The sequence below is a fragment of the Falco cherrug genome, chromosome 11, assembly GCF_023634085.1.
Source record: "Falco cherrug isolate bFalChe1 chromosome 11, bFalChe1.pri, whole genome shotgun sequence".
NCBI lineage: Eukaryota > Metazoa > Chordata > Aves > Falconiformes > Falconidae > Falco > Falco cherrug.
This window is the reverse complement of record NC_073707.1, coordinates 31,760,126-31,781,944: the sequence shown is the minus strand read 5'-3', so window position 1 is coordinate 31,781,944 and position 21,819 is coordinate 31,760,126. Positions and strand designations below refer to the sequence as shown.

The following is a 21,819-nucleotide window of genomic DNA, read 5'->3' as shown; positions in this document are numbered from 1 at the left end:
ACTAAAATGGGACAAGAAGGTGGCAAACTGGTGCTTAAAATCTCACTGCTAAGTTTGCAGAGAGTCAAGATGATATTCTTTGCTGAATATTTATTTTTCCAGGAATCCTTTGTCACCATACTTGGCAGAGACAATCTGCCACGCTTGTCAGAAGCTCTCAAAAATACTTTTGCAGAGCGCATTTTTTTGGTCCTTAGTGTACAAAACACTGCCACAAAAGTACCCAGGATGAAATCCTGATCCACAAGTCAGCTTGAAAGATTGCAGAATTTTTTGTGGTTGTTAATTGATTAACTGAAGTCACCCAAACTAGAGCTTTGGTGACAATATTCCTAGAGCCTCTGAAAGCTGTTCACTTCCATTCTTCCCATCGGCATATACAGCTGAATCCGGGCCATGATATGAGCATCCCACATCAGAAAGTGCAGTTTAATATGTTTACTTGCTATATGTTTTCGCCTCTCACTTTGATTATGGGGCTAGAAAGCCTTTTTGAGACTTAGGAAATAAAATCTGGTTTTCTAGATCTTCCTTTAAATATTCTCACCAATAAAATTGATCAAAAGTTAGAGGAGACTGGGATTCTTTTGTCAGAGTGCTGGCATTGTGTCAGTGCCCATATCAGTTAAATGTGAGGTTAATTTGAAATTGTTATGAGAATATTATAAAGAACAGAGTCAAAGGACTACTGCATAAGGCAATAACAAAGCACTAAACCAGCACCTCTGAGTGTGTGCCAATTACCTCTCTTTCAGCTTTAACTACCACTTCTCCGTAATTTACTTGTGCCTTCTGAACTGACATTTAAAACTTGTTACAGGGACATCTGTTGGGTGATACTATTCTGGCCCTCTGCAGATTTGTTAAGCTGAACTTTGCTGGGTACAACAGCCTGGAACTGGTACCTATCGTTTTATTGAACAGGCTGTGCAGTTCGTTTCTTGTTGGTGAGGGTTCTCTTCCCTGACCCACAAGATAATGTGTCTGAAGTTCCTGTGGTTAAGATTATCTGTGAAATGGAGCAGCAGAGCCTTGGGGAAGCAGCTGTGAGCCACAGAGAACACTGTTCTGTTGACTCTGGCTCTGTACTTCATGATCAGAGCAGGCTGGGGCTTCTGCCTTCACCCTCACCAGCGATGGATCCAGCAGTGTCCTGAGGTTTCTCAACATTTTCTTTCGGAGAATGACGGTGAGAGAGTAGTCTGGGGACTCTGACCTTTTGCAACAGCTGTATTTGTGTCCTGGAGGGAAACTAGAGTGTGTGCATGAACAAAACCCATTTTCTATGGATCACAGAGATTAGGAAAGTACTGGGTGATATGACAGTGGTTTCCTGGAATAATGGGGCTAGTTAGCCAGGATAAAAGGCTACACTTTTCTGCCGTACACAAGCTTTTGCTAGAGACACCTTTGCTTTCCAAAGTTATCCCTTTTATCTGTGTATATAAAGGATCTGCCTTTAATTATGCCCCCTATGAAACGCAAGGTGCTCTGCATGGCCACGCGTTACCTTTGAGCTCCCTCAAGCGGCAAGGAAACCCTCAAGTTTGTCGCACGGGTGCTCTCACGACAAAGCCTTGCAGTTTAAGCCCCTGTTTTTAAGAGCAACTATAGCAACTGAACGAGCCGCTGTGGTTTCAAGGATTCTAGACTAGTCTAGGGCAGGTGAAAATGTGATCCCACAATTTCATGACACAATTCCCTTTTGACAGATCTGTTAAAGACACATATCAATTGAAAAGTAAGCATTTTATGCCCAAGAGTAGTTTACAGCAGATGCACTACACGGATGCAATACCAGTGTGTTTTGAAAACTTGTTTTGGCTTTCTTGAATGGTTACTGATCAAAGTAATGACAGAGTAGCTGGAAAGTGGGCATCTTGGTTCACAGCACATCAGGTAAAATGCAATGCTTTTCTTTTTGTCATCCTGAAAAGGTAAATAAATCCTTTGGCTTAAACAACAAGTATTTCTGCCCTCATTAAGAGCATATTTTGATCAAAAAGCACCATATGTCACTTGATGATGTGCACAAAGGATTCAGGTTACGTATTTTGGTGTAAAAAGATGAAATTTGACAGAAGGCTGGACCTTTTCCCTGTGAATAAGTAGTTTTTTGAAGGGTTTGTCTAATATTGGAAGACCTTTTTGGACCAAATAACTCAAGTAAAATGAGTTTAATATCCAAAAGGAGGATAATGGAGACATTTTACAAGCTTTTGCATTTCCCCATATGTTTATTACAGGCTTATTGCAGTCTACCCCTTAAGCTTTCCTTTTTTTTTTTTTTTTCTTTTTCCAGTTTGCTACTTGTTATGAGAGATTTATTCCTCTTGAATGTGTCAAGCAAAATAGTAATATAAAACCCCAAAGCTTAGCTGGGTGAGGAGGAAGTCTGGCAAAGCTGTGGAGGAGGCCACCAGGGCCGAAGTGCTGGCTGCGGTTGCTCCTTGTTCCTTTATCAGAACAGGCTGCCCAGGGAGGTGGTGGAATCACCATCCCTGGTGGTGTTTAAAAAACACATAAATGTGGTGCTTAGGAACATGTTTTAGTGATGGGCTTGGCAGTGCTGGATTAATAGTTGGACTTACAATCTCAAAGATCTTTTCCAACCTAAACAATTCTATGACTATGATTCTTGACAGACAGGGAGCATGTGGCCAGGGCAAACCTGCCTGCAGGAAAACCAAAAGTACCTCCTGAGCTTTATGTTTCCAATCAACTGGAGGCCAGAGAGTCACCCTTCCTCCAAGGACCTCACTTGCTTTTTGACCACGACAGGCCTGCCTTTAAGACCCTTTTAATAGAAAAGGAGGCTATAGGTGCTAAAAGCTGAAGTGAGGTCCTGCCAGCCACGTGCCTACACACAGTTCTGTCACTGCAGGGCATGCTTGGTGTAGCTAATGCCCTCCCCATCCCGTTGTCTGAACTCCTGAACTACCAAGCTCTGATTTAGTCTTTAGCTGTATGTTAAACAAATCTGTGTACAAAGTTTAGTTCAAGCTGACTCACTAAAATTGTTTAAAGTGATGAATTAAAGGATTTCTAACCACGGGAGTCAGCCTTGGGAAGGATTGGAAACAAAGAACAGATGATGAAAAGAATGCAGATATCGAAGTTATGCAGAAAGAGGCCTCCAGGTGAGGAAGCTCTGGCCGCAGGAGGAGGCAAGCTGATAAGGTGTTGCTGTCTACGGAAAATTAGTTGAAAGTAGGACAAGAGTAATTGTGGCAGTGGGAGATTGTGACCTCTGACTCAAATAGCCCCCTCACCCACCCTGAGAGAGAGCAAACCCCGCGGGGGAGCACGTGGAGTTAGTAAAGACCTTCAGTGGTGCTATCTGAGGATGACGTGCAAGTGCTTGGCTCGTGTAACGTGTACCATGGAGCAACCCGGTGTGCACGTCAGGCGGAGCGATCCCCCACGTATCCAGCACTGTAGATAGCCTGGCAGGAGGTCAGTTTGTCACTGAAATCGGGAATAAGAAAACTCCTGAACACCAGTGTGGCCTGAAGGAGCAGGCATTCCGTTATGGCAGCGCTGGATGCGTGGGGGTTGCTCTGCCTAACGTGCCTGCCGTTATGACATCCGTGCAGGGTTATACAGATCATACCTACGTTTGTGCAATACATTCCTCACAAAAAAGCATACATATTCATTTAATAGGTGGTACTGTATTAATTAAGCATCGTGTATGCTCCTTACAGGTGTTTTAGAAAACTTCTGGGAGTCCCAAACAAGTCGACCCTGTCTGTAGTCACAGCTGGTGTAGAACCGAGCCTGTTACTGCCCCAGCGCGGGCCTGTCTCGGCCACGGTTGTTTGGCAGGTTTGGGTTCAGATCCGGCCTGGCAGGGAGATCCTTTGGTTTAGTTCCTTCTTGGAATTACTGGTTACCCTCCCCTTACAATGCCGTGTTGCACAACCACCGTTCGATGGCAATCACCCACAGCGATTACACTGTCGCGAACAGCCCGTAGGAATGATACTGAAATGCCGCGGTACAAAAGGTCTGGGGTATTTGAGGGCGCTTTTGCCGCTGCTACATCGCTGGTTTCGCTGGGCTGGCGGCTAGCGGCAGCGCGCCCCGCAGCGCCCCGCACGGGCCCTGCCCGGGAGCCCCTGGGCCCGGCCCGGCCCGACCCGCCGCCACGGCGCCCAGCCGCGCGCTGCCATGGCAACCGGGCGCGGCCGCGCGCGGCGCGATGACGTCCTGCCCTGCGCTGCCGCGGCCGCCATGGCGGAGGAGGAGCGGGCGCTGCTGGGCCCCGCCGGCCGCCAGGAAGATGGCGGTGGCTCGGCGGCAGCCCCCAGCGTCCTGCCCGCCGCCTGCGACCCGCGGCGCTTGGCGCACCGCCTGCTCGTCCTCTCGCTCATGTGCTTCCTGGGCTTCGGTGGGTGGCGGCGGGCGGGCGCGCTGGGCTGCCGGGGCGGCGGGCAGCGCGCTGAGGCGGCCCCTTCTCCTTGCAGGCAGCTACTTCTGCTACGACAACCCGGCGGCGCTGCAGACGCAGGTGCAGCGGGTGAGTGGCGGCCGGGCCGGGCTGGGTGGGCCGGGGGCGCTGCCTGCCGCCCCCCTGGCCCTGCCGCCCCGCGCGGTGCCAGGCCCTGGCAATGCCGCCGGCCTCCGGCGCGGCGAGGCGCCCGGTGCGCTGACCGGTGCTGTGCGTGGTTTTGAAGCCCAGCGCTTCGTCAAGCACCGGTAAGTTCTGTGCTCAGGCGAGGGCAGCCCGCCACAGGATGGACGAGCTGACTGGAAGGTCACCACAGGTAGCACCAGCTAGTGGGGAGGTAATTCCGACGGGGAGACGGGGAGAAGGCAGCTACCCACTCAGGAACCCCCCTGGCCCAAAGAGAAGTAGAGGCTGAGTGTGTGGACGGACTAACATAAGCGAGAGAATTGCTTAACACATAGGAAAGCACCAAATATTAAGGGGAGCACGTATCTCGTCACTGGCAAAGGCCGATGTCTTGCTGCACCATACAACTGGCGTAGTTCCGGTGGGGGAGGTGGCGAGGTGGTGGTGGTGGTGGTGACCACCTCGCTCCCTGCCTTGTGCAAACTCAAATAAAGGAACAGAAATGCCTCCATTCTGTGTGCGAATCGGCCCCACACACAGGACAATGTGAGGAGTAATTACATTTTTTAATTCCCCCCTTCTTTGTGTAGGACATGAAGGTGAACACAGCTCAGTTCATGGCACTCTATGCTTGGTATTCCTGGCCCAACGTGGTGCTTTGCTTCTTCGGAGGTTTTCTGATAGACAGAGTTTTTGGAATACGGTAAGTGTGGCCTTAGTGTCACTCACATTCAGCAGATGGCAGATGTAAAGTACGTGTGAATTATAGGCTTTATAATATAAAGTTTTTTCAAATTCTGATAGTCTTTTTCACTTTTTTCATTTCTCCACGTGATCTAGAAATTTCCACTGGTATAAGTGACCTTCCTTCCCTTATAACTTAAATAAAGTGGCTTCAAAAGTGCCGGTCTGTACTACTTTTTTTTTTTTAAGGAAGCTGTCAAGTTGTAGCATTTATTACAGTGACCTTTTATTGCAATCAGCCTCCCCTTCTTTCCTTGCTGTAGGCCTAATATAGTACTTTATAGGAAAAAAGATTCTAGCTATGCATTAAGTGATTTTATTTTTCTTACAGGTTGGGCACTATAATATTTAGTATCTTTGTTTGTGTTGGGCAGGTAAGTGCAAATGAGAGGATGAAGGATGATATCTGTCCAAAGCTGCTCTGCTGGGGCTGGGGAAAAAACCCAAGTGGCTTCTTGTGTAGTAGTGTGTATTTCAGGTGTTGAAGAGAACTGAAATGGGAGAACCCTGAATTTTACTGGGAACAGGTGAAGTAGCTGGGAGTAGAGGACCTTGAAAGATGAGTGAAATAAGAATGTGAAGGAACCAAATGTTATAGCAATTTGATGTGAAACTGTTATGTAGGTGCATTTGCGTAGAGTGTGGTGGTAAAAGTGAAGTGTGACTTGAGCCTCAAGAGGTGTTTTCTGAGTGTGTTTTCAGGGTGGGCCAGGTTGGATATTGTGTAGCCAGCAGGATGATGAATAAGGCAGAGGGAGGCAAAAAGCTACGAGTAGGAAGTGGGTGGGAAGTATTTCTGCCCATCTGGGAAGGGAAAAGCTTTTTTGTTTCTGCTCCCAAATGGCTCTGGTTTGTTCCATATTTCAAATATAAAATCATCGTTTTTCCTTAAATGTTTATTTGGCAGGTAATTTTTGCTTTGGGAGCAATACTTAATACTTTCTGGCTGATGGATGTGGGCAGATTCATATTTGGGTAAGTCTAGAAGAGTATAGTATGTGCTCCCTGAGGTAAGGACCGTTTTCCTGTGTCCTAGAAAACCGCTACCATGTTTACACACACAACAAATTGTTGGATGTTGAGGCATGTTAAGATCTTCAGTCGCATTCCCAGTCTAACTTAAAGTTAGAAAAGAGCAATAGGACTTTGAAGGTCTTACTGAATTCAGAAGTTACGAAGCTACCCAAATAAAGATGTTCAGTAAGCTGATTAAGAACTGTGCTAGTCCTCCTTTTCTATTAATCCTTACTTTCCTGAGTAAAAAGAATGCTTAGCAACAACAAATACAACAGGGCTCCTACAGGGGCAAAAAAAGGAGTAAATGTCAGAGGAAATACCTGCAGGCTGTGAATGTGCCATAGCATAATAAAAATGTTAGAAGATCTGACCAGTGGTGGTGTGGGGTGGGCAGATGACTCCATTAAATTCTGATTCCAGGTAAGATGCTTGCTTTTGGTTTCATTTGGGCCAGGATCTATACCACATGGTTCTTCAATGCAGAAGAGAAGTGAGAAGCTGCTGCCCAGTGATTTAATTTCTGTAAATGACCAAAGGCAAATATAATCGCTCCTAGACTACTTAATTTTTCACACTCTTAATTAAGACTCTGCAATTCTGCTTTTGAACTGTCTTTAAGACTTCTGTTGCCTTGTATGTTATCTTGCCATATGGCTTAGATCTACACAGGTAAATTTCTGCAGAAATACTGTCATCCTGGTATTGCCAGCAACTGGTGGACTACTTCCTTGTTGCTGTGCCTTTGCTATTAACATGTTTTCTTTTTTTACTTACCTTCTTTTTTTAGAATAGGTGGAGAGTCCTTAGCAGTGGCACAGAACACCTATGCGGTCAGTTGGTTTAAAGGCAAGGAGTTAAATCTTGTGTTTGGATTACAGCTAAGCATGGCCAGAATTGTAAGTGTAAAACTGTATAGCTTTAATTTGTAGGCGCTGAGGTGTGGGGCTTGTCTTGGCAGCAGAAAACAGCATTTCTGATGCTCCCTAGGGAGTTCTAGTTAAAAATGGATGTAAAATTTTTAACACTTTTAATTTAAATTTGTAGTAAATAGACAAAGGGTAGAAGTGGGTTAATATGATTTCTTAGAACCTGTCAGGCTTCTAAAGAAACCTGGTGGTGTTACTAGGGTAGGTTACTGTGTGGGACAGTCACAGTGCTGCAGTTCATCAGACTAATTGATTCTTGGCTTAACTGAGTGTAGCTTGTGGCTCAGGGACTAAGTGCAGGCTCTGATAAATGAGTTGGGATGACTGCTTTCAGAAGCTCCTATCCTTACCTGTTGTTGTAAGAGTTTTGGGTTTTTTTTGTTTGTTTTGCTGGTTCTGATGGGAACTGTGTGACTGCACCTCAGCTGTGTCCTTTTGGTTTGGTGCAATCACTTCAACTGCTGCTAGAGGTGGTTTTATGCTAATATACCAGTCTGTGAATGAAGAATAGAGACAGGCCTCTTCTGTTAGAGGTCCTTTTCAGCAGCTGTAGGTATTTACCTCTGTAAAAGAAAGTTAGCTGCTCACAGCTGGGTTGGGGTTGACGGTTCAGGCTGTTGCTGGTTAGCAATTGCCTCATGTCATCTGAACTGTATTTAACTGTCTGTTGTTAGCCTTGGGATTGCAGCCATGGATCCCTTTTTAAGGGGCAGAAGTGGGTGAGGGAAAAAAAAGTGCTTCTTCCTGGTGCCTGTCAGGTGGGAATCCTCTTAGCTTTAACATGTGGCATTAAATTCAGCTCTGTTTATGGGGCAATGCAGCGTATGATGTGGATTTCATGGCACTTATAATGTCTCTGTTGAAACACTGTCAAGAGTTGTAGAAAATTTCAGTTTGTGATGGTATGTTATTGTTACGAACACTGGCCAAACCAACAGGGAATAATTTTATCATGTTTGCTGCTGGTGGTTTATGTTTCCTCTGTAGCGTTTTACCCGTTTGCTTTAAACACTGTTCAATAAGCAGTCTGCCTAATGTTCCTTTTGAATTCGTATCATTGTGAAATACATTATTCTTCACATGAGTCTGTTCTACCTAGGGGAGCACAGTGAACATGAATATCATGGGATGGATATACTCAAGAGTTCAAGATCTTCTGGGGTATACTGGTCCCAGTACTCTTGGGTTAACTCTCATGATAGGTCAGTAACATTTTGAATTGATGTCACCTGCTATTTTAGGCTTCTGAATTTGAACAGTATGTGTACATGTTAATGATTTCTTGCTAACTTGAAAGTAGGGCAAGGGATTTGAGACTAGGAAGGGCAATTCAAATAGTATTTGTATCAATGGCTAATAGTCTTATGTGGAGCGTATGATTACTGTGTCTGATAAAATGCTGTGTGGTTTTTATGGTTGCCAGATTCAGATTTGTATCTCGTGGAGATGAAACATTAAACCTGCTTGGAGTAACGGAGAGAGTGCAAAAATTTTTTGAAGGGTATCATGTCAAAGCTTGTGTGGAGTTGTCTGATGTGTAAAAGTGTAATTGCAGCTACCTTTGGATCTGTGTTCCTTTCCTTCAAGGCCATGGGTATTAAGGCCCTGATATTGGTAACGAGGCCCAGGCCTTGTTCCTGTTGTTATGAGGTACAGATAAGGCGGTGCTGTGTGGGAGTGGAGGTAATCTTTTAAATAAAATAAACATAGCTACATGTTTGTACTCCAGTTCAAGGCAGATGTGTCTCATGTGGCAGGCTTCAAGAAGCTAGGTTTAGATTAGATACAAGGAAGAAATTCTGTGCTGTGGGGGTGGGAGGCGCTGGCCCAGGCTGCCCAGAGCAGCTGTGGGTGCCCCGTCCCTGGCAGGGCTCAAGGCCAGGCTGGACGGGGCTCTGGGCAACCTGGGCTGGGGGGAGGTGGCCCTGCCCGGGGCAGGGGGCTGGAGCTAGGTGGGCTTTAAGGGCCCTGCCAACCCAAACCGTTCTGTGATTCACACCTTATTCTTTCACTTGTACAGCTATTGAGCCTTATACATAAGACAAGCTGGTGTTAAACTTAGCTTTTATTAGACATGTAAAGGTACACTATGTTAGTTGTGCTTAAAAGCCAAATTGCTACTTGAGTCAACAACTAAACATGTTACATTGCCTTCTTGCAGGTGGTGTAACATGTCTCTTCTCACTGACCTGTGCGCTAATCCTTGCTTACCTGGACAAGAGAGCAGAGAAGCTCCGTTGTAAAGAGCAAGGGAAAACGGGTGAGTGTGTGGGTGCTGTGTCTGAACCCACCTTGGGCTTCATTCTTTTAGTCTGGAACAGACCTTTCCAGTTACTGTGTGCAGGTTTGAATTGTAGGTAGTTCAGTGGTTGCTGCTTAACATCATCTTCACAGTTACAGCTTTAATCATAATTTCTAGTTCATATTTGTATCAGTCGGAAGTTTTACAGTTTTAAACACCAGTTTGCAGGCAGATGCACTGTCATCTGCTTTGTAAGTGCCCCGTGGTGGGAGCGTTGGAACTGGATGATCTTTAAGGTCCTTTCCAACCCAAAGCATTCTGCGTTTCATGTGGAGAGCCTTCCAGTTCACACCACTGTGACCTGTGCCATTGCCACTGGTACTTTGTTTTGTTGGAGTTGGTCTTACTTCCTTTAATAGGTCTGGCGAAATGTGCATCTCGTCTCCTTCAGTGTATGTGGTTTGAGTTTTCCTTGTGGGAGAATTTAGGCCAATTAAAAATTAACTAAATTTGACATCCAAGTAAGAGCATGTAACACGAGGCTTCAGACATGAATTTTGCTAGTTGATTAAACATTTCCTTGAAAAAGTGGTTTGTATTTAATTCTGCTGCAGAAGACTTTCAGAAGCTTTAGAGAACTTGTTCATCCTGCTTAATGTGGGAGAGACAATTTGTTCTTGACTTTGGCACTGTTGATTTAGCGCTTGTATGTTCTTAACTGACTCTCACCGTGTAAACTTTCAACAAGAGAGCAGAAAGTGGTGGGAATATATGCTTTAGTAGTGACTTGTGATCACCTTAATGTTTATTCAGTGGGGATGAATATCAGATATGCTTATGCTGACTGAAACAATATTGTCTCTTGCCCCACTCCAGGTGAAGTGATTAAACTAACAGACGTGAAGGACTTCTCTTTGTCCTTGTGGCTTATATTTGTAATCTGTGTCTGTTACTATGCAGCAGTTTTTCCTTTCATTGGACTTGGAAAGTAAGTGTCTCTTGCTTCTGTAGCTATTCCCCCTGAGTCTGGCTAGTGTTTTAACTGGTAACTTGAGAGGCACGGCTGGTGCTTAAGAATCCCAGATGGCTACAGAACCACTGGTCTTCCAGCAAGTCTGTGCTGTGGTTTGTCAGTTCTTCTGTGGCATTGTTTGCTATTCTTGCGATACAAATAAACACAACTCTTATGGTTTCCTTATCTGCTGAGCTTTGTAGGGAATACTGCTGCTTTATGGCTGAGTTGTCAGAACTCAAAAGCATAATGCATGTTCCGTTTCCTGATTAAAACTTGATACAGTTTTAAAGCATGGCATGAGTTTTGGTGTGGAAAGCTGTGGGCAGCTGTCATGTAAAATTCCTTCCACACTCATGAGCTATTGACTTGAGTATGAGGTGGGGTTTAAATGTAGTTACAACTTTGGACTGAAGTTCTCTTTGCTGTGCTGGCTTCGGTATATATATGTCAAGTTGAAACTTGAAGCATTCATATGTAGGTTTCCCTTTTGCACTGTATGACTTGATCTAATAGCTCAAATGGGTTTTGAATATGCTTATGATTAGAAACGTGTCCTTTTAGCTCAGTGAATGCTTTATGCTGAGTGAGGTGGAAAAATCGGAGATGATCTGGAGACGCCTTACAGTCAGCAGTGTAGATGGCTATTCTTTGCTTGTGGATTCTCACTTTGGTCTCTTACAGTATGCTCATTGCTAGTGTCCCGTTATTGGGTTACATATTGGTTATGCACTTTGGACAGTCCTTAGACAAAAATTTGTGGGGTCTGCTAATAAGCTCCTAAAAGGCATTATAAATGAGGATCTGTGATGGATGTTTATGTCAAAGCTATATAGCTATATTTAAAGCTTTCCTGTCAACTAGACTCTTGTGTCTTTACTTTGTCTAGCTTAATTTTTCCTTCATGTCTTACAAGTGCGCATTTTTCTAAATCTAGTTTTTCTTTTTATTTAGGGTTTTCTTTATTGAGAAATTCAAATTCTCGTCCCAAGAAGCAAGTGCAATTAACAGGTATATTGTGGTTGATTTAACAAGTAAATGTGCTGCTGCCATGTTCCAGGGGTGTATGTATCTTTGGGCTCTGACCATGTGGGAGGAGGTTTGGGATCTACTGTTGCAGCTGGTGACTTGCATTTAAGTAGGTAGATAGATTTTTGCATGGCACAAGGAATAATTGGAAGGTATGGGTATTTTTTTTTTTTAGAATAAAAATGTCTTAGATGCTCACATTGAGGAATCTGAAAGAAAAGACTCTATCTGAAGGGTATTATTTTGGTATTCAGTGATTCTCTTCGGAGTGATAGAAGCAGGTTAATAGCAACACTAAACAGACTCAATTTTCCTAGTCTGAAGATGAATTTGTGATGTGGCAAAAACCCAAACAATTAAAACCCCAACAAGAAAATGCTTGCTAGTATATGATTTCTGAGCTCTGACTATGTCACTGTTCCCTGGGATGTTGAGTATTTTCATGTCCTCAGACCTTTTGGGAACTTTGAGTTCTGGAGTCTGTTATTCAGGGTGGGGGAATGGTGTGTGTTTGTGTGTGTTTTTTCTTACAGCCTCACAGGTAACAAGGGAATATGGTTTTGTTTGGTGTGTTTCTTGTTGTTTTTTTTTTTTTTAATCTGCAGACACTTGTATTGTGTAATACCTAAAATTATCCATGGCTAGATAGTGTTCAGTTCTCTTTATTTTTATTGTTTTGTAGTATTGTGTATATCATATCAGCACCCATGTCCCCAGTCTTTGGACTCCTGGTGGATAAACTTGGAAAGAATATCATCTGGGTTCTATGTGCTGTAGTGACTACACTTGCCTCTCATATTATGTTGGCTTTTACCTTCTGGAACCCCTGGATAGCAATGGTAACTAGTTCTCTGAGACTTATAGCTAAATATGATAAAATAAGAAATGGAGTTGATGCTGAACTATTCTGCGTAAGTTGCCACTGTTTTCTGACTATTCAGGTAGTCCTCAAAACCTACTTTGATATCCCTGACTTTAAGAAGGATATACTATGTGAAACTGAGTTTAAAACTAAAGTGGTGAAAAAGCAAAGAATGCTTAAGACAGGCAAAACTAACATGAACTAACTCAGGAAGAGTTACGAAGTCATAAAAACTAACATGAAGGCAACATTTCAGGTTTTGGTATTTTGTGGAGGAAGGCAGTAGTTCTTCTTATGTGTTTTGAGGTGGAAAAGTCTGGCTGCTGCTGTCTGTAGCAGTAATTCGATAGTTTAGTGCAAAAGGGTGTTCAGCTTCTTGGGAAGGCTGGGGTTAGACCGAAGGGCTGTATGGAGTGGCAATTACTAGTCCCTTCAGAAAATGCTCAGTTTGTCACAGCGTCCGTGGTTCAGTGGTGCTGTGTTGCAGAGGTCTGCTGTTGTGCTTCATGGACACCCCTTACACTAGCTGTTACTAGATTACTGTGCTAAGTGCTTGCTTCTTTCCTAAAACTTGTTCTTTTGGTGTAGTGCTGAAGCTTATTACTTAAACTGTCTCTAACGTGCTGTATTGGATAGTGGTAAACCTCAGTAAGAGTCTTCATTACTGATTTCCTGGGGCAGATTCCCTGAGAAATTGCTTTTGAGTTAAGGTTTGTAAACCTTAAATTTTTTTTCATAGAATTTTTCCTAAATTGTTTGGTTTGGAAGGGCCCTTAAAGCCCACCTAGCTCCAGCCCCCTGCCCCGGGCAGGGCCACCTCCCCCCAGCCCAGGTTGCCCAGAGCCCCGTCCAGCCTGGCCTTGAGCCCTGCCAGGGACGGGGCACCCACAGCTGCTCTGGGCAGCCTGGGCCAGTACCTTCACCCTCACAGGAAATAATTTCTTCCTTGTATCTACTCTAAATTAAATACGATTTTCTCCAGTGTATTGTGGTTTAAAAATAGGGTTCTTTTTTTCAGATATTTTTCTAGTGAGTTGCAGCATTGATCTTTTCCTCTGAGTTATCCTAGTGAGGCTCTTAATTAGGTAGGGTTTAGTTTGTGGGTCGCTCCTGGAAAAAAGTTTGCTCTCCTAAACGTGAATATTTATTTTGGACGCTATTGCAAAAAGTGCTGCTTTAGCTCTTTTTTCCTCTTTTGGGAGAAGGGGAAAAGCAGTATCTAAATTTACTAGAACTTCACAGCAAAAGAGCATCTCATCTAACATCTGTTTGCTTGTTCTTATTTTACTAGTGTTTGCTAGGATTGGCCTACTCATTGCTTGCCTGTGCCCTGTGGCCCATGGTGGCCTTTGTGGTTCCAGAACACCAGCTGGGAACTGCTTATGGCTTGTAAGTACTTAAATCTGTCTGTGCTGCTGTACAGTGCCCGTGTCCTGATGCTACTGAGCCACTGAATATCAAGTGGTTCTGCCATGTTAATGGTTACTGGTTCCTCCAAGTTCAGCCGAGCAGGAAGTCTCGTCTAGTTTTGGGATGTCTGTGTGTGGTAGATGCACGGAAACTTCTGCAAAAATGTGGAGTCATGACTCTGTCGTATGCTGTAACAAATGGGGAGAAGTTAATAATCTCATTGTTTGTTCAGTGGCAGTAATGATATTTTCTTTAAAAATAAATTTCTGCACAGTGGTAATCCTTTGTTAATGTGTTAGTATGCAGTCTATCCAGAATCTCGGTCTGGCAATTATTGCTATAGCTGCTGGGATGATTTTGGACACAAGAGGTTACTTGTTTCTTGAAGTCTTCTTCAGTGCTTGTGTTTGCTGTAAGTATTAAAAACATGGAAAATGGATTCTGTACATTCAGGAAGCTTTCTTAGGCTTTTTTCTTACTCTTCCCTGTAAAACAGTGGTAACTCCTTTCTTACAGTTAGAGGTTTCAACTGGGCAATGTTGAAAGTAGCTCAGACCTAGTGAAGAGTTTTGTGGTTTTCTTGAAGTGATTTTGTGTAAGTAGTTTCAGTGTTTTGAACAAAATGAAGAGTGAGTACAAGGGTAGGTGAATGATACTCTTAAAGGCTATGTTTATGAGGGCTGTTAATAGAGCTAAAACTAAAATAACCTTTTCTGAGTTACTGTGCTACTTATCAGCATAGTGGAATTTTCAAAAGCAATTACAATTATCATGAATTGGTTACAATTATCATGAAAAATCTCGGTTGTTCCTTGGTTGTATGTTAAAGCTGTTCCTCTGTCCTTGTAAATTTATTGTCAGCTAAAATGGCTTTTTTTTTTTTTTTTTAGTGTCACTAATAGCTGTAGTCATGCTGTATTTTGTGAATCACCTCACAGGTAAGTGTTTTCAGCTTCTCTTGATACTTGTTTTTATCATAATTCTTGGAAGTTATCAAGCTGAACTGCTTACAGGTGGTATTGTATGGTCCTGTGTCAGGTGCTATAGCTCATGGCTTTGGTACCAGGAGCATCTCTTGATGAGGCCAGTCCTTGTAGCATCGTCTTCCTAGGTGCTGTAGTGTGTAATTCCCTGAACCTTGCTGTGATGTTAAGTCTCATCAGCAGGGCAGCGGTACCTATCCCCCTGACTTGAACAAATATGTAGGATATTCTGCAGCTCTTTCTAAACTGTGTATCAAACTTGGCTGTATATGTATCTGCAAATACAAAAAAGTTAATTCTGTAGACTTTCCCTCAGATAGCAGTGTTCCTTCTCAGCTGTTCTTTTTGAAGCAGTGAACTAGTGAAAGATCTGGAAGGGATATTAATTTGTTTCTTTCAAAGTTGCTTCTGTTTTCTTTAGTTTTATGGGGTATTGCGAGTTGTAGAGAAACTTCATTGCTACTCAACAGAAAACGGGGTCAAGCGTGAGAGCTTAGTTTGTGTCCTGACTTTGCTTGTTCAGATGATTATGAACATGCTGCTCTTTACCTTAGTTTTTACTTTTGTAAAATTACTCTGCTGACTACTTTTGTCAAGTGCTCTGAGAACTTCTGTAGTGAGGTATGGTATCAAAGATATGATACAAAAAGACCAGTTTTAAAAGCTTGAAAATATATTATTATTTCTGTTGCAGGTGGTGATCTCAACTGGTCTGCAAAGAAACGTGAAAAACTGCAGAAAGCAGCTGAAACTGAGTAAGTATAAAGCAGGGGTCCTTCAAACTGCGGCCCCCCAGGGTCCTCAATCCAGCCCCCAGTATTTACAGACACCCCCACCCCCCACCGGGGGTTGGGGGGGGAAACCAAGCAGCCACAGATGACTGCCTGCCACTTCATCCGCATGCTGGCCCCCTGGTTAAAACGTTTGAGGACCCCTGGCATAAAGAATAATAAAGAACAATGTTGCTATGAAATGTTTAACCTGAAGATTACTGTCTGAAGTCGATTTCTTTTGTAGGTGTATATATATATAAAATAGCATTTGTATTAAATGCTGTTTTCCTTCTTACCAGTTAGTAGTAGGATTTCATATTCCTGTCTCCTGTGAATGAATAATTAGAGGAAGTGGCAGTTAACAAGGTGCCCTTCCCTGGCACTCTTCCTTTTTATTTTTCTTTCAGTGGCCTTCCAACTAAGTGGAGCTGATGTGTGTTTAAAAAAAATGTTGTATTGCTTTTTTAATAATGTGCTTCATTTATATGGTGCATCCCTGACCCAGTCAGCAGCAAACACTACCTGGGTTTAAATGTCGGGTAATGCATGGACCATTTTTTTTTTTAAGTGTCCTTAAAAGCTTAATCTCTCTTCAGAAGAAACTACACTCCAGTCACTTCCCCTTCAGTTTCAGCTTGCTGTGCTTGCTATTTTATTTAGAAATCTTAATTCTGCTTATCTCAAAAAACTGTGGCTTGAGTCTAAATTGCAGCACTAATGTGAAACTCAGTTTGTGGTCTGATCTGTCTCATAAATGTTACTGAGTACAGTGAAAAGTTTCCATTTTTAGAAAGAAAATGAGGCAGGGGTATTTTATTAAAGTGGAATCCACTTCCTTTAAAAGGAAATGGAGCGCTTGAGGTAGGCTTAGGGCAGAAATTGTCACAAGCAAATTTTGAGAGCTTATCCAATTAAGCAAGTTTTATTCTGGGGGGACTTGTATGTCCTCCTTTCCTTTCTACAGAAAATAAGGACAGTGATGCTTTTCAGAATAGTGACTTAAAAAATTCGCTTCCTTGGTCTTGACAAGAAAATTGGTGACATGTTAAGGGTCCATTGCTGTGCTGGAATCGGGTACTATTGTTTAAGATCGTTGCTTGATCAAACATGAAGGTACTAGTCATCTGCTGTTGGGATATCCTGTGAGTTCTAGGGCACTGGATTTATTCCCTCTGCACAGTAGAAAGTTTACTGCTTTTTTGTTTGCTGCCTGAGAACACTAAATGAGGGGTAAGGCTCGCAGTGGATGCGCAGTGCTGTACAAGGGGTTCAAACACTGGGTTAGTCTTAAACTTCCAAAATAATTGCCTTGTATTGGGGGAGGAGGAGAGAAAAAACATTGTATGGCAAAGTCCATTAAGAGATGTCACCTTAAAGGCAAGACAAAAGACCATTCCACTCCAGCTTCTCTGTTACCTACTTAACTGTCTAGAAAATTTGCTTTTTTTAGTGGTAATGTAAGGTCTGCCCATCAGACTGAGCCTGTGCAGCTTAGTTTATGCTGATGATCTTGCTGAAGATGCTTCATCTAGTAGTGTCTCAGTACCCAAAAATTGTGTTATCTTTTCCTAGTTCTGACTAGTGCTGGGAGGATTAAAAATGTGTGCATTGGAGAATGTAATGTCAATGGCATGAAACCTTGGTTAATTTCTGGATTTTTTTTTTTTTTAAATATATTTAAAGGAAATGTTTAATTTGGCTTATGGGTAGAACAAGCCTAAGAAATCTGAGGTTCTGCTCCTCCAATCTGAACTTGTTTTGCTGAGATTGTGATTGAGAACTGTAGAATTCAAGCTGCTTATATATGAACAACACAGAACTTATCTTTTGAAATGTTCTCTGTTCTGACTGAATTCAGCTCAGTGAGTCTCTTAAGATCTTGAAGTTCGTTTGCCTGTAATGTTGTTGGAATTCTTTACTTTTTAATAGGTAACTGCATTTCACCTGCAGATATTATGTCTCACAGCTTATATAGAAGTTTGTTCCAGATAAATACTTTGCTAACAAGGCATCTCTTATAAATGGACTTCATTGACTTATCTGAAACTGGACTGTGTAACTGTCCATATGATAGTATTTAAATTAGTCTCAAACCCCCAAAACACCTGTCAACAAGGTCTAGCCAGGTGACTTGTGGGATTTAACATCCCATGTTTAACATGGTCTTGTTTCTTGTCCTAATTTGTGGGCTTTTTACACATCAATCTTGAGGAAAGCCCAAGGAAATGAAAACCTCACCAGACCTGCTAGCTAGCTTAGTTGTGATGGGTATCATCCTCAAGCCGAAAGGTCACAGCCAGTTTTTTACACAAATGCAACAAAACCCCCCCAAAACCTTGTATCCAGAAGCAAAGGAATTCTCTGTCCAAATAGAGCTGCTTTTCAGTCCTCCTGGCCCACGTGGGATGTGTGTAACGCTTCCAGTATTTACTGTGAAAGATGGCTTTGTATTAGTGTATGCTGGGGGATATAGTGCCTTAGAACAATATTTTCAGTAATTTTTATTACAATGTTTTTTTCAGAAAAGAAATTTGAATAGCAAATATCATCCAGAAGTGGGGAGCATTTGATCAGCATCATGACAACTCCAAGAATTATAATGTTGTTTAGTTTGGTCACTCTGCACAGTAGCTCTTTGGAAAAGAAACTAACATGCTGGAGTTTTAACAGTAAATGGCTGAATTTCCTGTTTTGTAACCACTTTTAACTAATGCCAAATCATCTCCGAATTTGAATGGAATGGGTTTATAGCATTTTGCACCGTGTTTAAGCTATGCTGTGTGAGAGGGTACTCTGCAACCCAAGATAAATGTGTTCATCTTAGGAGACACTTTATACTAGTCTTTATCTCATGTGCAGCACTACCATCTTGGTGAGGGTGGAGATTTCTTAACATAATGGCACTTTGCCTTACGGAGCTTAGGAACGGGTCACTGTTAATGCCTTTGGTACTGTCTTAATCCAAACCACTGTCTTAAAAACAGCTTTGTTTGCTTCTGTTTCTCTGTAAGCCTCCCATGGAAAAGGAGCGACCGTGCTCTGGTCAATTACTGACTCTTTTGTAGGAGATTGCTATTAATTCTGAAGACTGCTGAGCAGTCTTTTATTTGCATTTTTGGGAGTTGATTCTCTTTGTATTGTGATCTTTATTTTAAGGAGCAAAAGCTTGTTTAATAAAGAGATAGTAAATATTGTTACAAAAGCTCACTGAGCCTGTTGTAATCTGTGAAAACCAAAAAGTTTATCTTTCTACTGAAGTCTTGCAATCTAAATAAAAGGAAACTGCAGAAAACTGCCTCTCTCTTTCTTTACACTGAACTAGAGTATTCCATACACCTCTAAGTCTTTCTGAATCTGATACCAAGTGTTCATCTATAAAGATTAAAAACATTTTCTAGTTATTAAAATCAAAACTGCATACACGAGAAAGAAGGTTGCTTGGGTTTGCATGCCTCAGTGCAAATATCTTAAACCAATTTTCTTTTCCAGAGCAGAAGAACAAGAGAGGCTCAGACGTCAAAATGAAGATGACTTGGCTAAATTACGGCCAAAAGCTGATGACTTTAGTTTAAGGAATAAATACCTCTCCAAACTAGGCGCTCAGGTATTAGTAACTAAGAGGGGGTTTAATAACTAAGAATAGAACAATGAGCTGTTTATTTTAAGAACTTGGCTTATTGTCTTGAATAGCCAGCAAATCAACCTCTGATTGAAATGCTGAATGTATGCTTGTTCTCAGAAATGAAGTCTTACCAATAGTAATTAGAAATCAAATGAAGAGAAAGAATCAATGGCTGGCGAACCAAGTAAGTTGAGGAGCAGGCTTATTGTGATGCATGATTTTTTAAATTTTATTTTTTTGCAGCTACCAGATAATTACTCTTCCTGTTTATCGACAATGACACACAGAAGCATGTTGAAATAGCATCTTGCCCCACTTGCAAAAGCAGAAATACGCTGAAGTTCGTGGTACACAAAGCTCTGTTTCCAGTACTGACAACTACCACAGCAAAACAAAAGCAGAATGATGCACCATACTTTTCTGTACGTGTAGATCCTATTTTTAAAATACTTGCCTTAAGCTCCTCCTCTGCACTCTGGGTAAATAGCACAGATACTGATGAAGAATCATCTGGCCGTTTATTTGAACCCATGAGCTATGTACTACACCCTCCTAAAATGCTCAACGAGTAGCTCCAGTCTTGATCTCTTCTCACTGCACAATGTTGGCTGAAATGGGAGAACTTTGTTTCACTAATCAAATTGCTGTGAAAGGAACCTGGATGTAGGAGTGGGTTATTTAGCCTCCCAGGCCGGACAACTTTGTTACCGTATTGGACGTGCTCTGTTTCATTTTTCTTAAGAGAAAAATGTGAGGAAGGACTGTCAAGTATTTCAGAGAAAACTCTACAATTTCAGTATTACAGTTCAAAAAGTGCTAGCTCTGGAATTTAATAGTAAATACTAGATCACAAGCTTAGCGATAACCTCATGTAAGTCCTGATTAATGTGAAAATTCATGTATTCTTAAGAGGTTGTGACTAAAAAATACAAAGATGGTTAAATGCGAGAACTGAGTTTTGGCTTTCAGTGGGGAAAGTGTTCAGTGTCATAATGAAACCTGATGTAATTTCAGTGGAAGGATTGTTGCTGAATAGCTGGTTCCTAATAACTCCTGCAAAGTGCATTTTTTCTTTATTTTTGTTACTCATAAAGGCTTATTTATGTAATTGGACAAACTATTCCTAAACTAAGCTAACCTTACTTTAAGAGGTAAGAGCAGCTGGCTTTCTTGAGCGCAAGGTACGCTAAGTGAAGAGCTGCCATGGAGGCAGGGGGTGACGTGCAGAGGGGCAGTGAGCTTTCCTTGGCTGGCTTCAGGGAGCCCCTGTGTGCTGCAGAGTGCTGAAGAGCCTTGGACTAGTTGCTTGACTGCAGACAAGGTAGTTTGTTGTAATAAAAATGTTACATACCTGTAATACTTTTTTTGCCTACAGTAATTTAAGCAGACCTTCTGGAACTTGTGGTCTTAAGGTTTTTTTTTTTTTAAATGATACTCTTCAGTGGAGATTGCTTTCACATTCCTGAAGGACTAGGCCAGGACTGTTTTGGTTAATAGTTCTGTATTCTGAAGAACTATCCAGGGAAGTGAAGTAGCAGGTTGTGAACCGTGCCGAGCTTACTGCCCAAGGGGAGCACGCTGACCCGTGATGATTTTATGGGTGCTTTCTGTGCTCCCTTTGAGAAGCACGCTGTTAGCTCTGAGGCTGGGTGATGCAAGCTGGTTTGCGTTTCCATGTAGACTTGTGAATTCTGAGTCTTTTTTAATAAAAGCTTTAAATGGATATTGGCACCTGTATTTTTCTTTCCTGACTGTTTAGTGATGCATTGTTGCCCTTGGTGGTTATTGAGACTTACACACACTTTTTTTTTTTTTTTTAAACAGGCATGACTTCTCCTTTCCCCTGAGAAATATGTAGAGTTTTGGAGAAGTTTATCTTTGAGGGTCTGAAGGCGAAGTTCCCCTTAGTTCCCCCCCACTGATGAGTTGATGCATTTTTCTTTCTTGGGGAGGAAAGGAGTTGGATTCTTGTTCTTCTCTTGCTCTTCATTCCCTCAGCTACCTGCTTCTCCAGTTCTGACATGCTGTGGTTGTAGGTAACTCATCTGCCATTGCCTGTTGGTTGGCATTTCGTGTGTGATGTGACAGACCGTAACTGTGAACTTAATGCCTTGTTGAAATTTTATTTTCAGTTCTTAAATTCTCTGTACCCTTGAGCATCTTGCTAAAGTCCTGTGGTGGACTTCTGCAAATGGTGTAACTTGCCGTGTCAGCTCAACTCCAAATGCCCTTGCCTTTGCTTTTTGAGGGATTTCAGCCCGCTGATTTCCTTTTACCTTGCTTTTTCAGTGGTGGCTGTGGAGGATGAGAGCCATCTGGCTTTTATTCCCTTATCCCCTATTCCTCTAATAAATTTCTGGTAGGGTGGAGCCTTCCCCTCTCTATTGCCAGCCCTTCTGCTTCCAGCCCAGCATCAGAGTTGTGATGCTGTGTGTGTGCTTCAGCCTTTCAATGCATACTTCATAGTTTCAGGTTGATTCTCAAGAGGAAAAGGGATTTTTGAATTCTGGAATAGTTTCTTCTTGGTAGAGAAAATCTGGTTGTGATCATTGTGGGAGGGATAAGGCAGCAGCTACAGCCGGGAGCAGGCTGCCTGCCTTGGCTAGGGGGGGGCTGGTCG

General features: G+C 42.5%; 1 protein-coding gene across 8 annotated transcripts in view; it reads left to right on the top strand.

The window, feature by feature from the left end:
* Nucleotides 1–4,204: 4,204 nt before the first annotated feature.
* The window catches only part of MFSD1 (major facilitator superfamily domain containing 1), a 42,522-nt gene continuing 24,907 nt past the window's right edge, over nucleotides 4,205–21,819 (top strand). For 4 of the 8 annotated variants that reach the window (XR_008734363.1, XR_008734361.1, XR_008734362.1 and 1 more), the window contains exons 1-17: nucleotides 4,205–4,393; nucleotides 4,470–4,522; nucleotides 5,170–5,282; nucleotides 5,655–5,697; nucleotides 6,231–6,298; nucleotides 7,128–7,236; nucleotides 8,366–8,468; nucleotides 9,428–9,526; nucleotides 10,385–10,496; nucleotides 11,475–11,531; nucleotides 12,232–12,388; nucleotides 13,703–13,800; nucleotides 14,121–14,233; nucleotides 14,712–14,759; nucleotides 15,499–15,559; nucleotides 19,067–19,181; nucleotides 19,443–19,621. Coding sequence is in view for 4 of the 8 variants with exons in the window: in XM_055723187.1 (XP_055579162.1) it covers nucleotides 4,237–4,393; nucleotides 4,470–4,522; nucleotides 5,170–5,282; nucleotides 5,655–5,697; nucleotides 6,231–6,298; nucleotides 7,128–7,236; nucleotides 8,366–8,468; nucleotides 9,428–9,526; nucleotides 10,385–10,496; nucleotides 11,475–11,531; nucleotides 12,232–12,388; nucleotides 13,703–13,800; nucleotides 14,121–14,233; nucleotides 14,712–14,759; nucleotides 15,499–15,559; nucleotides 19,067–19,181; nucleotides 19,443–19,502 (1,566 nt within the window). In the remaining 4 variants the exon portion in view is untranslated. Of the gene's footprint in view, nucleotides 4,394–4,469; nucleotides 4,523–4,547; nucleotides 4,702–5,169; nucleotides 5,283–5,654; nucleotides 5,698–6,230; nucleotides 6,299–7,127; nucleotides 7,237–8,365; nucleotides 8,469–9,427; nucleotides 9,527–10,384; nucleotides 10,497–11,474; nucleotides 11,532–12,231; nucleotides 12,389–13,702; nucleotides 13,801–14,120; nucleotides 14,234–14,711; nucleotides 14,760–15,498; nucleotides 15,564–18,099; nucleotides 18,870–19,066; nucleotides 19,182–19,442; nucleotides 20,923–21,819 lie in introns of those variants that run through there. The other 4 variants (XM_055723187.1, XM_055723188.1, XM_055723190.1 and 1 more) reach the window with 4 other exon arrangements.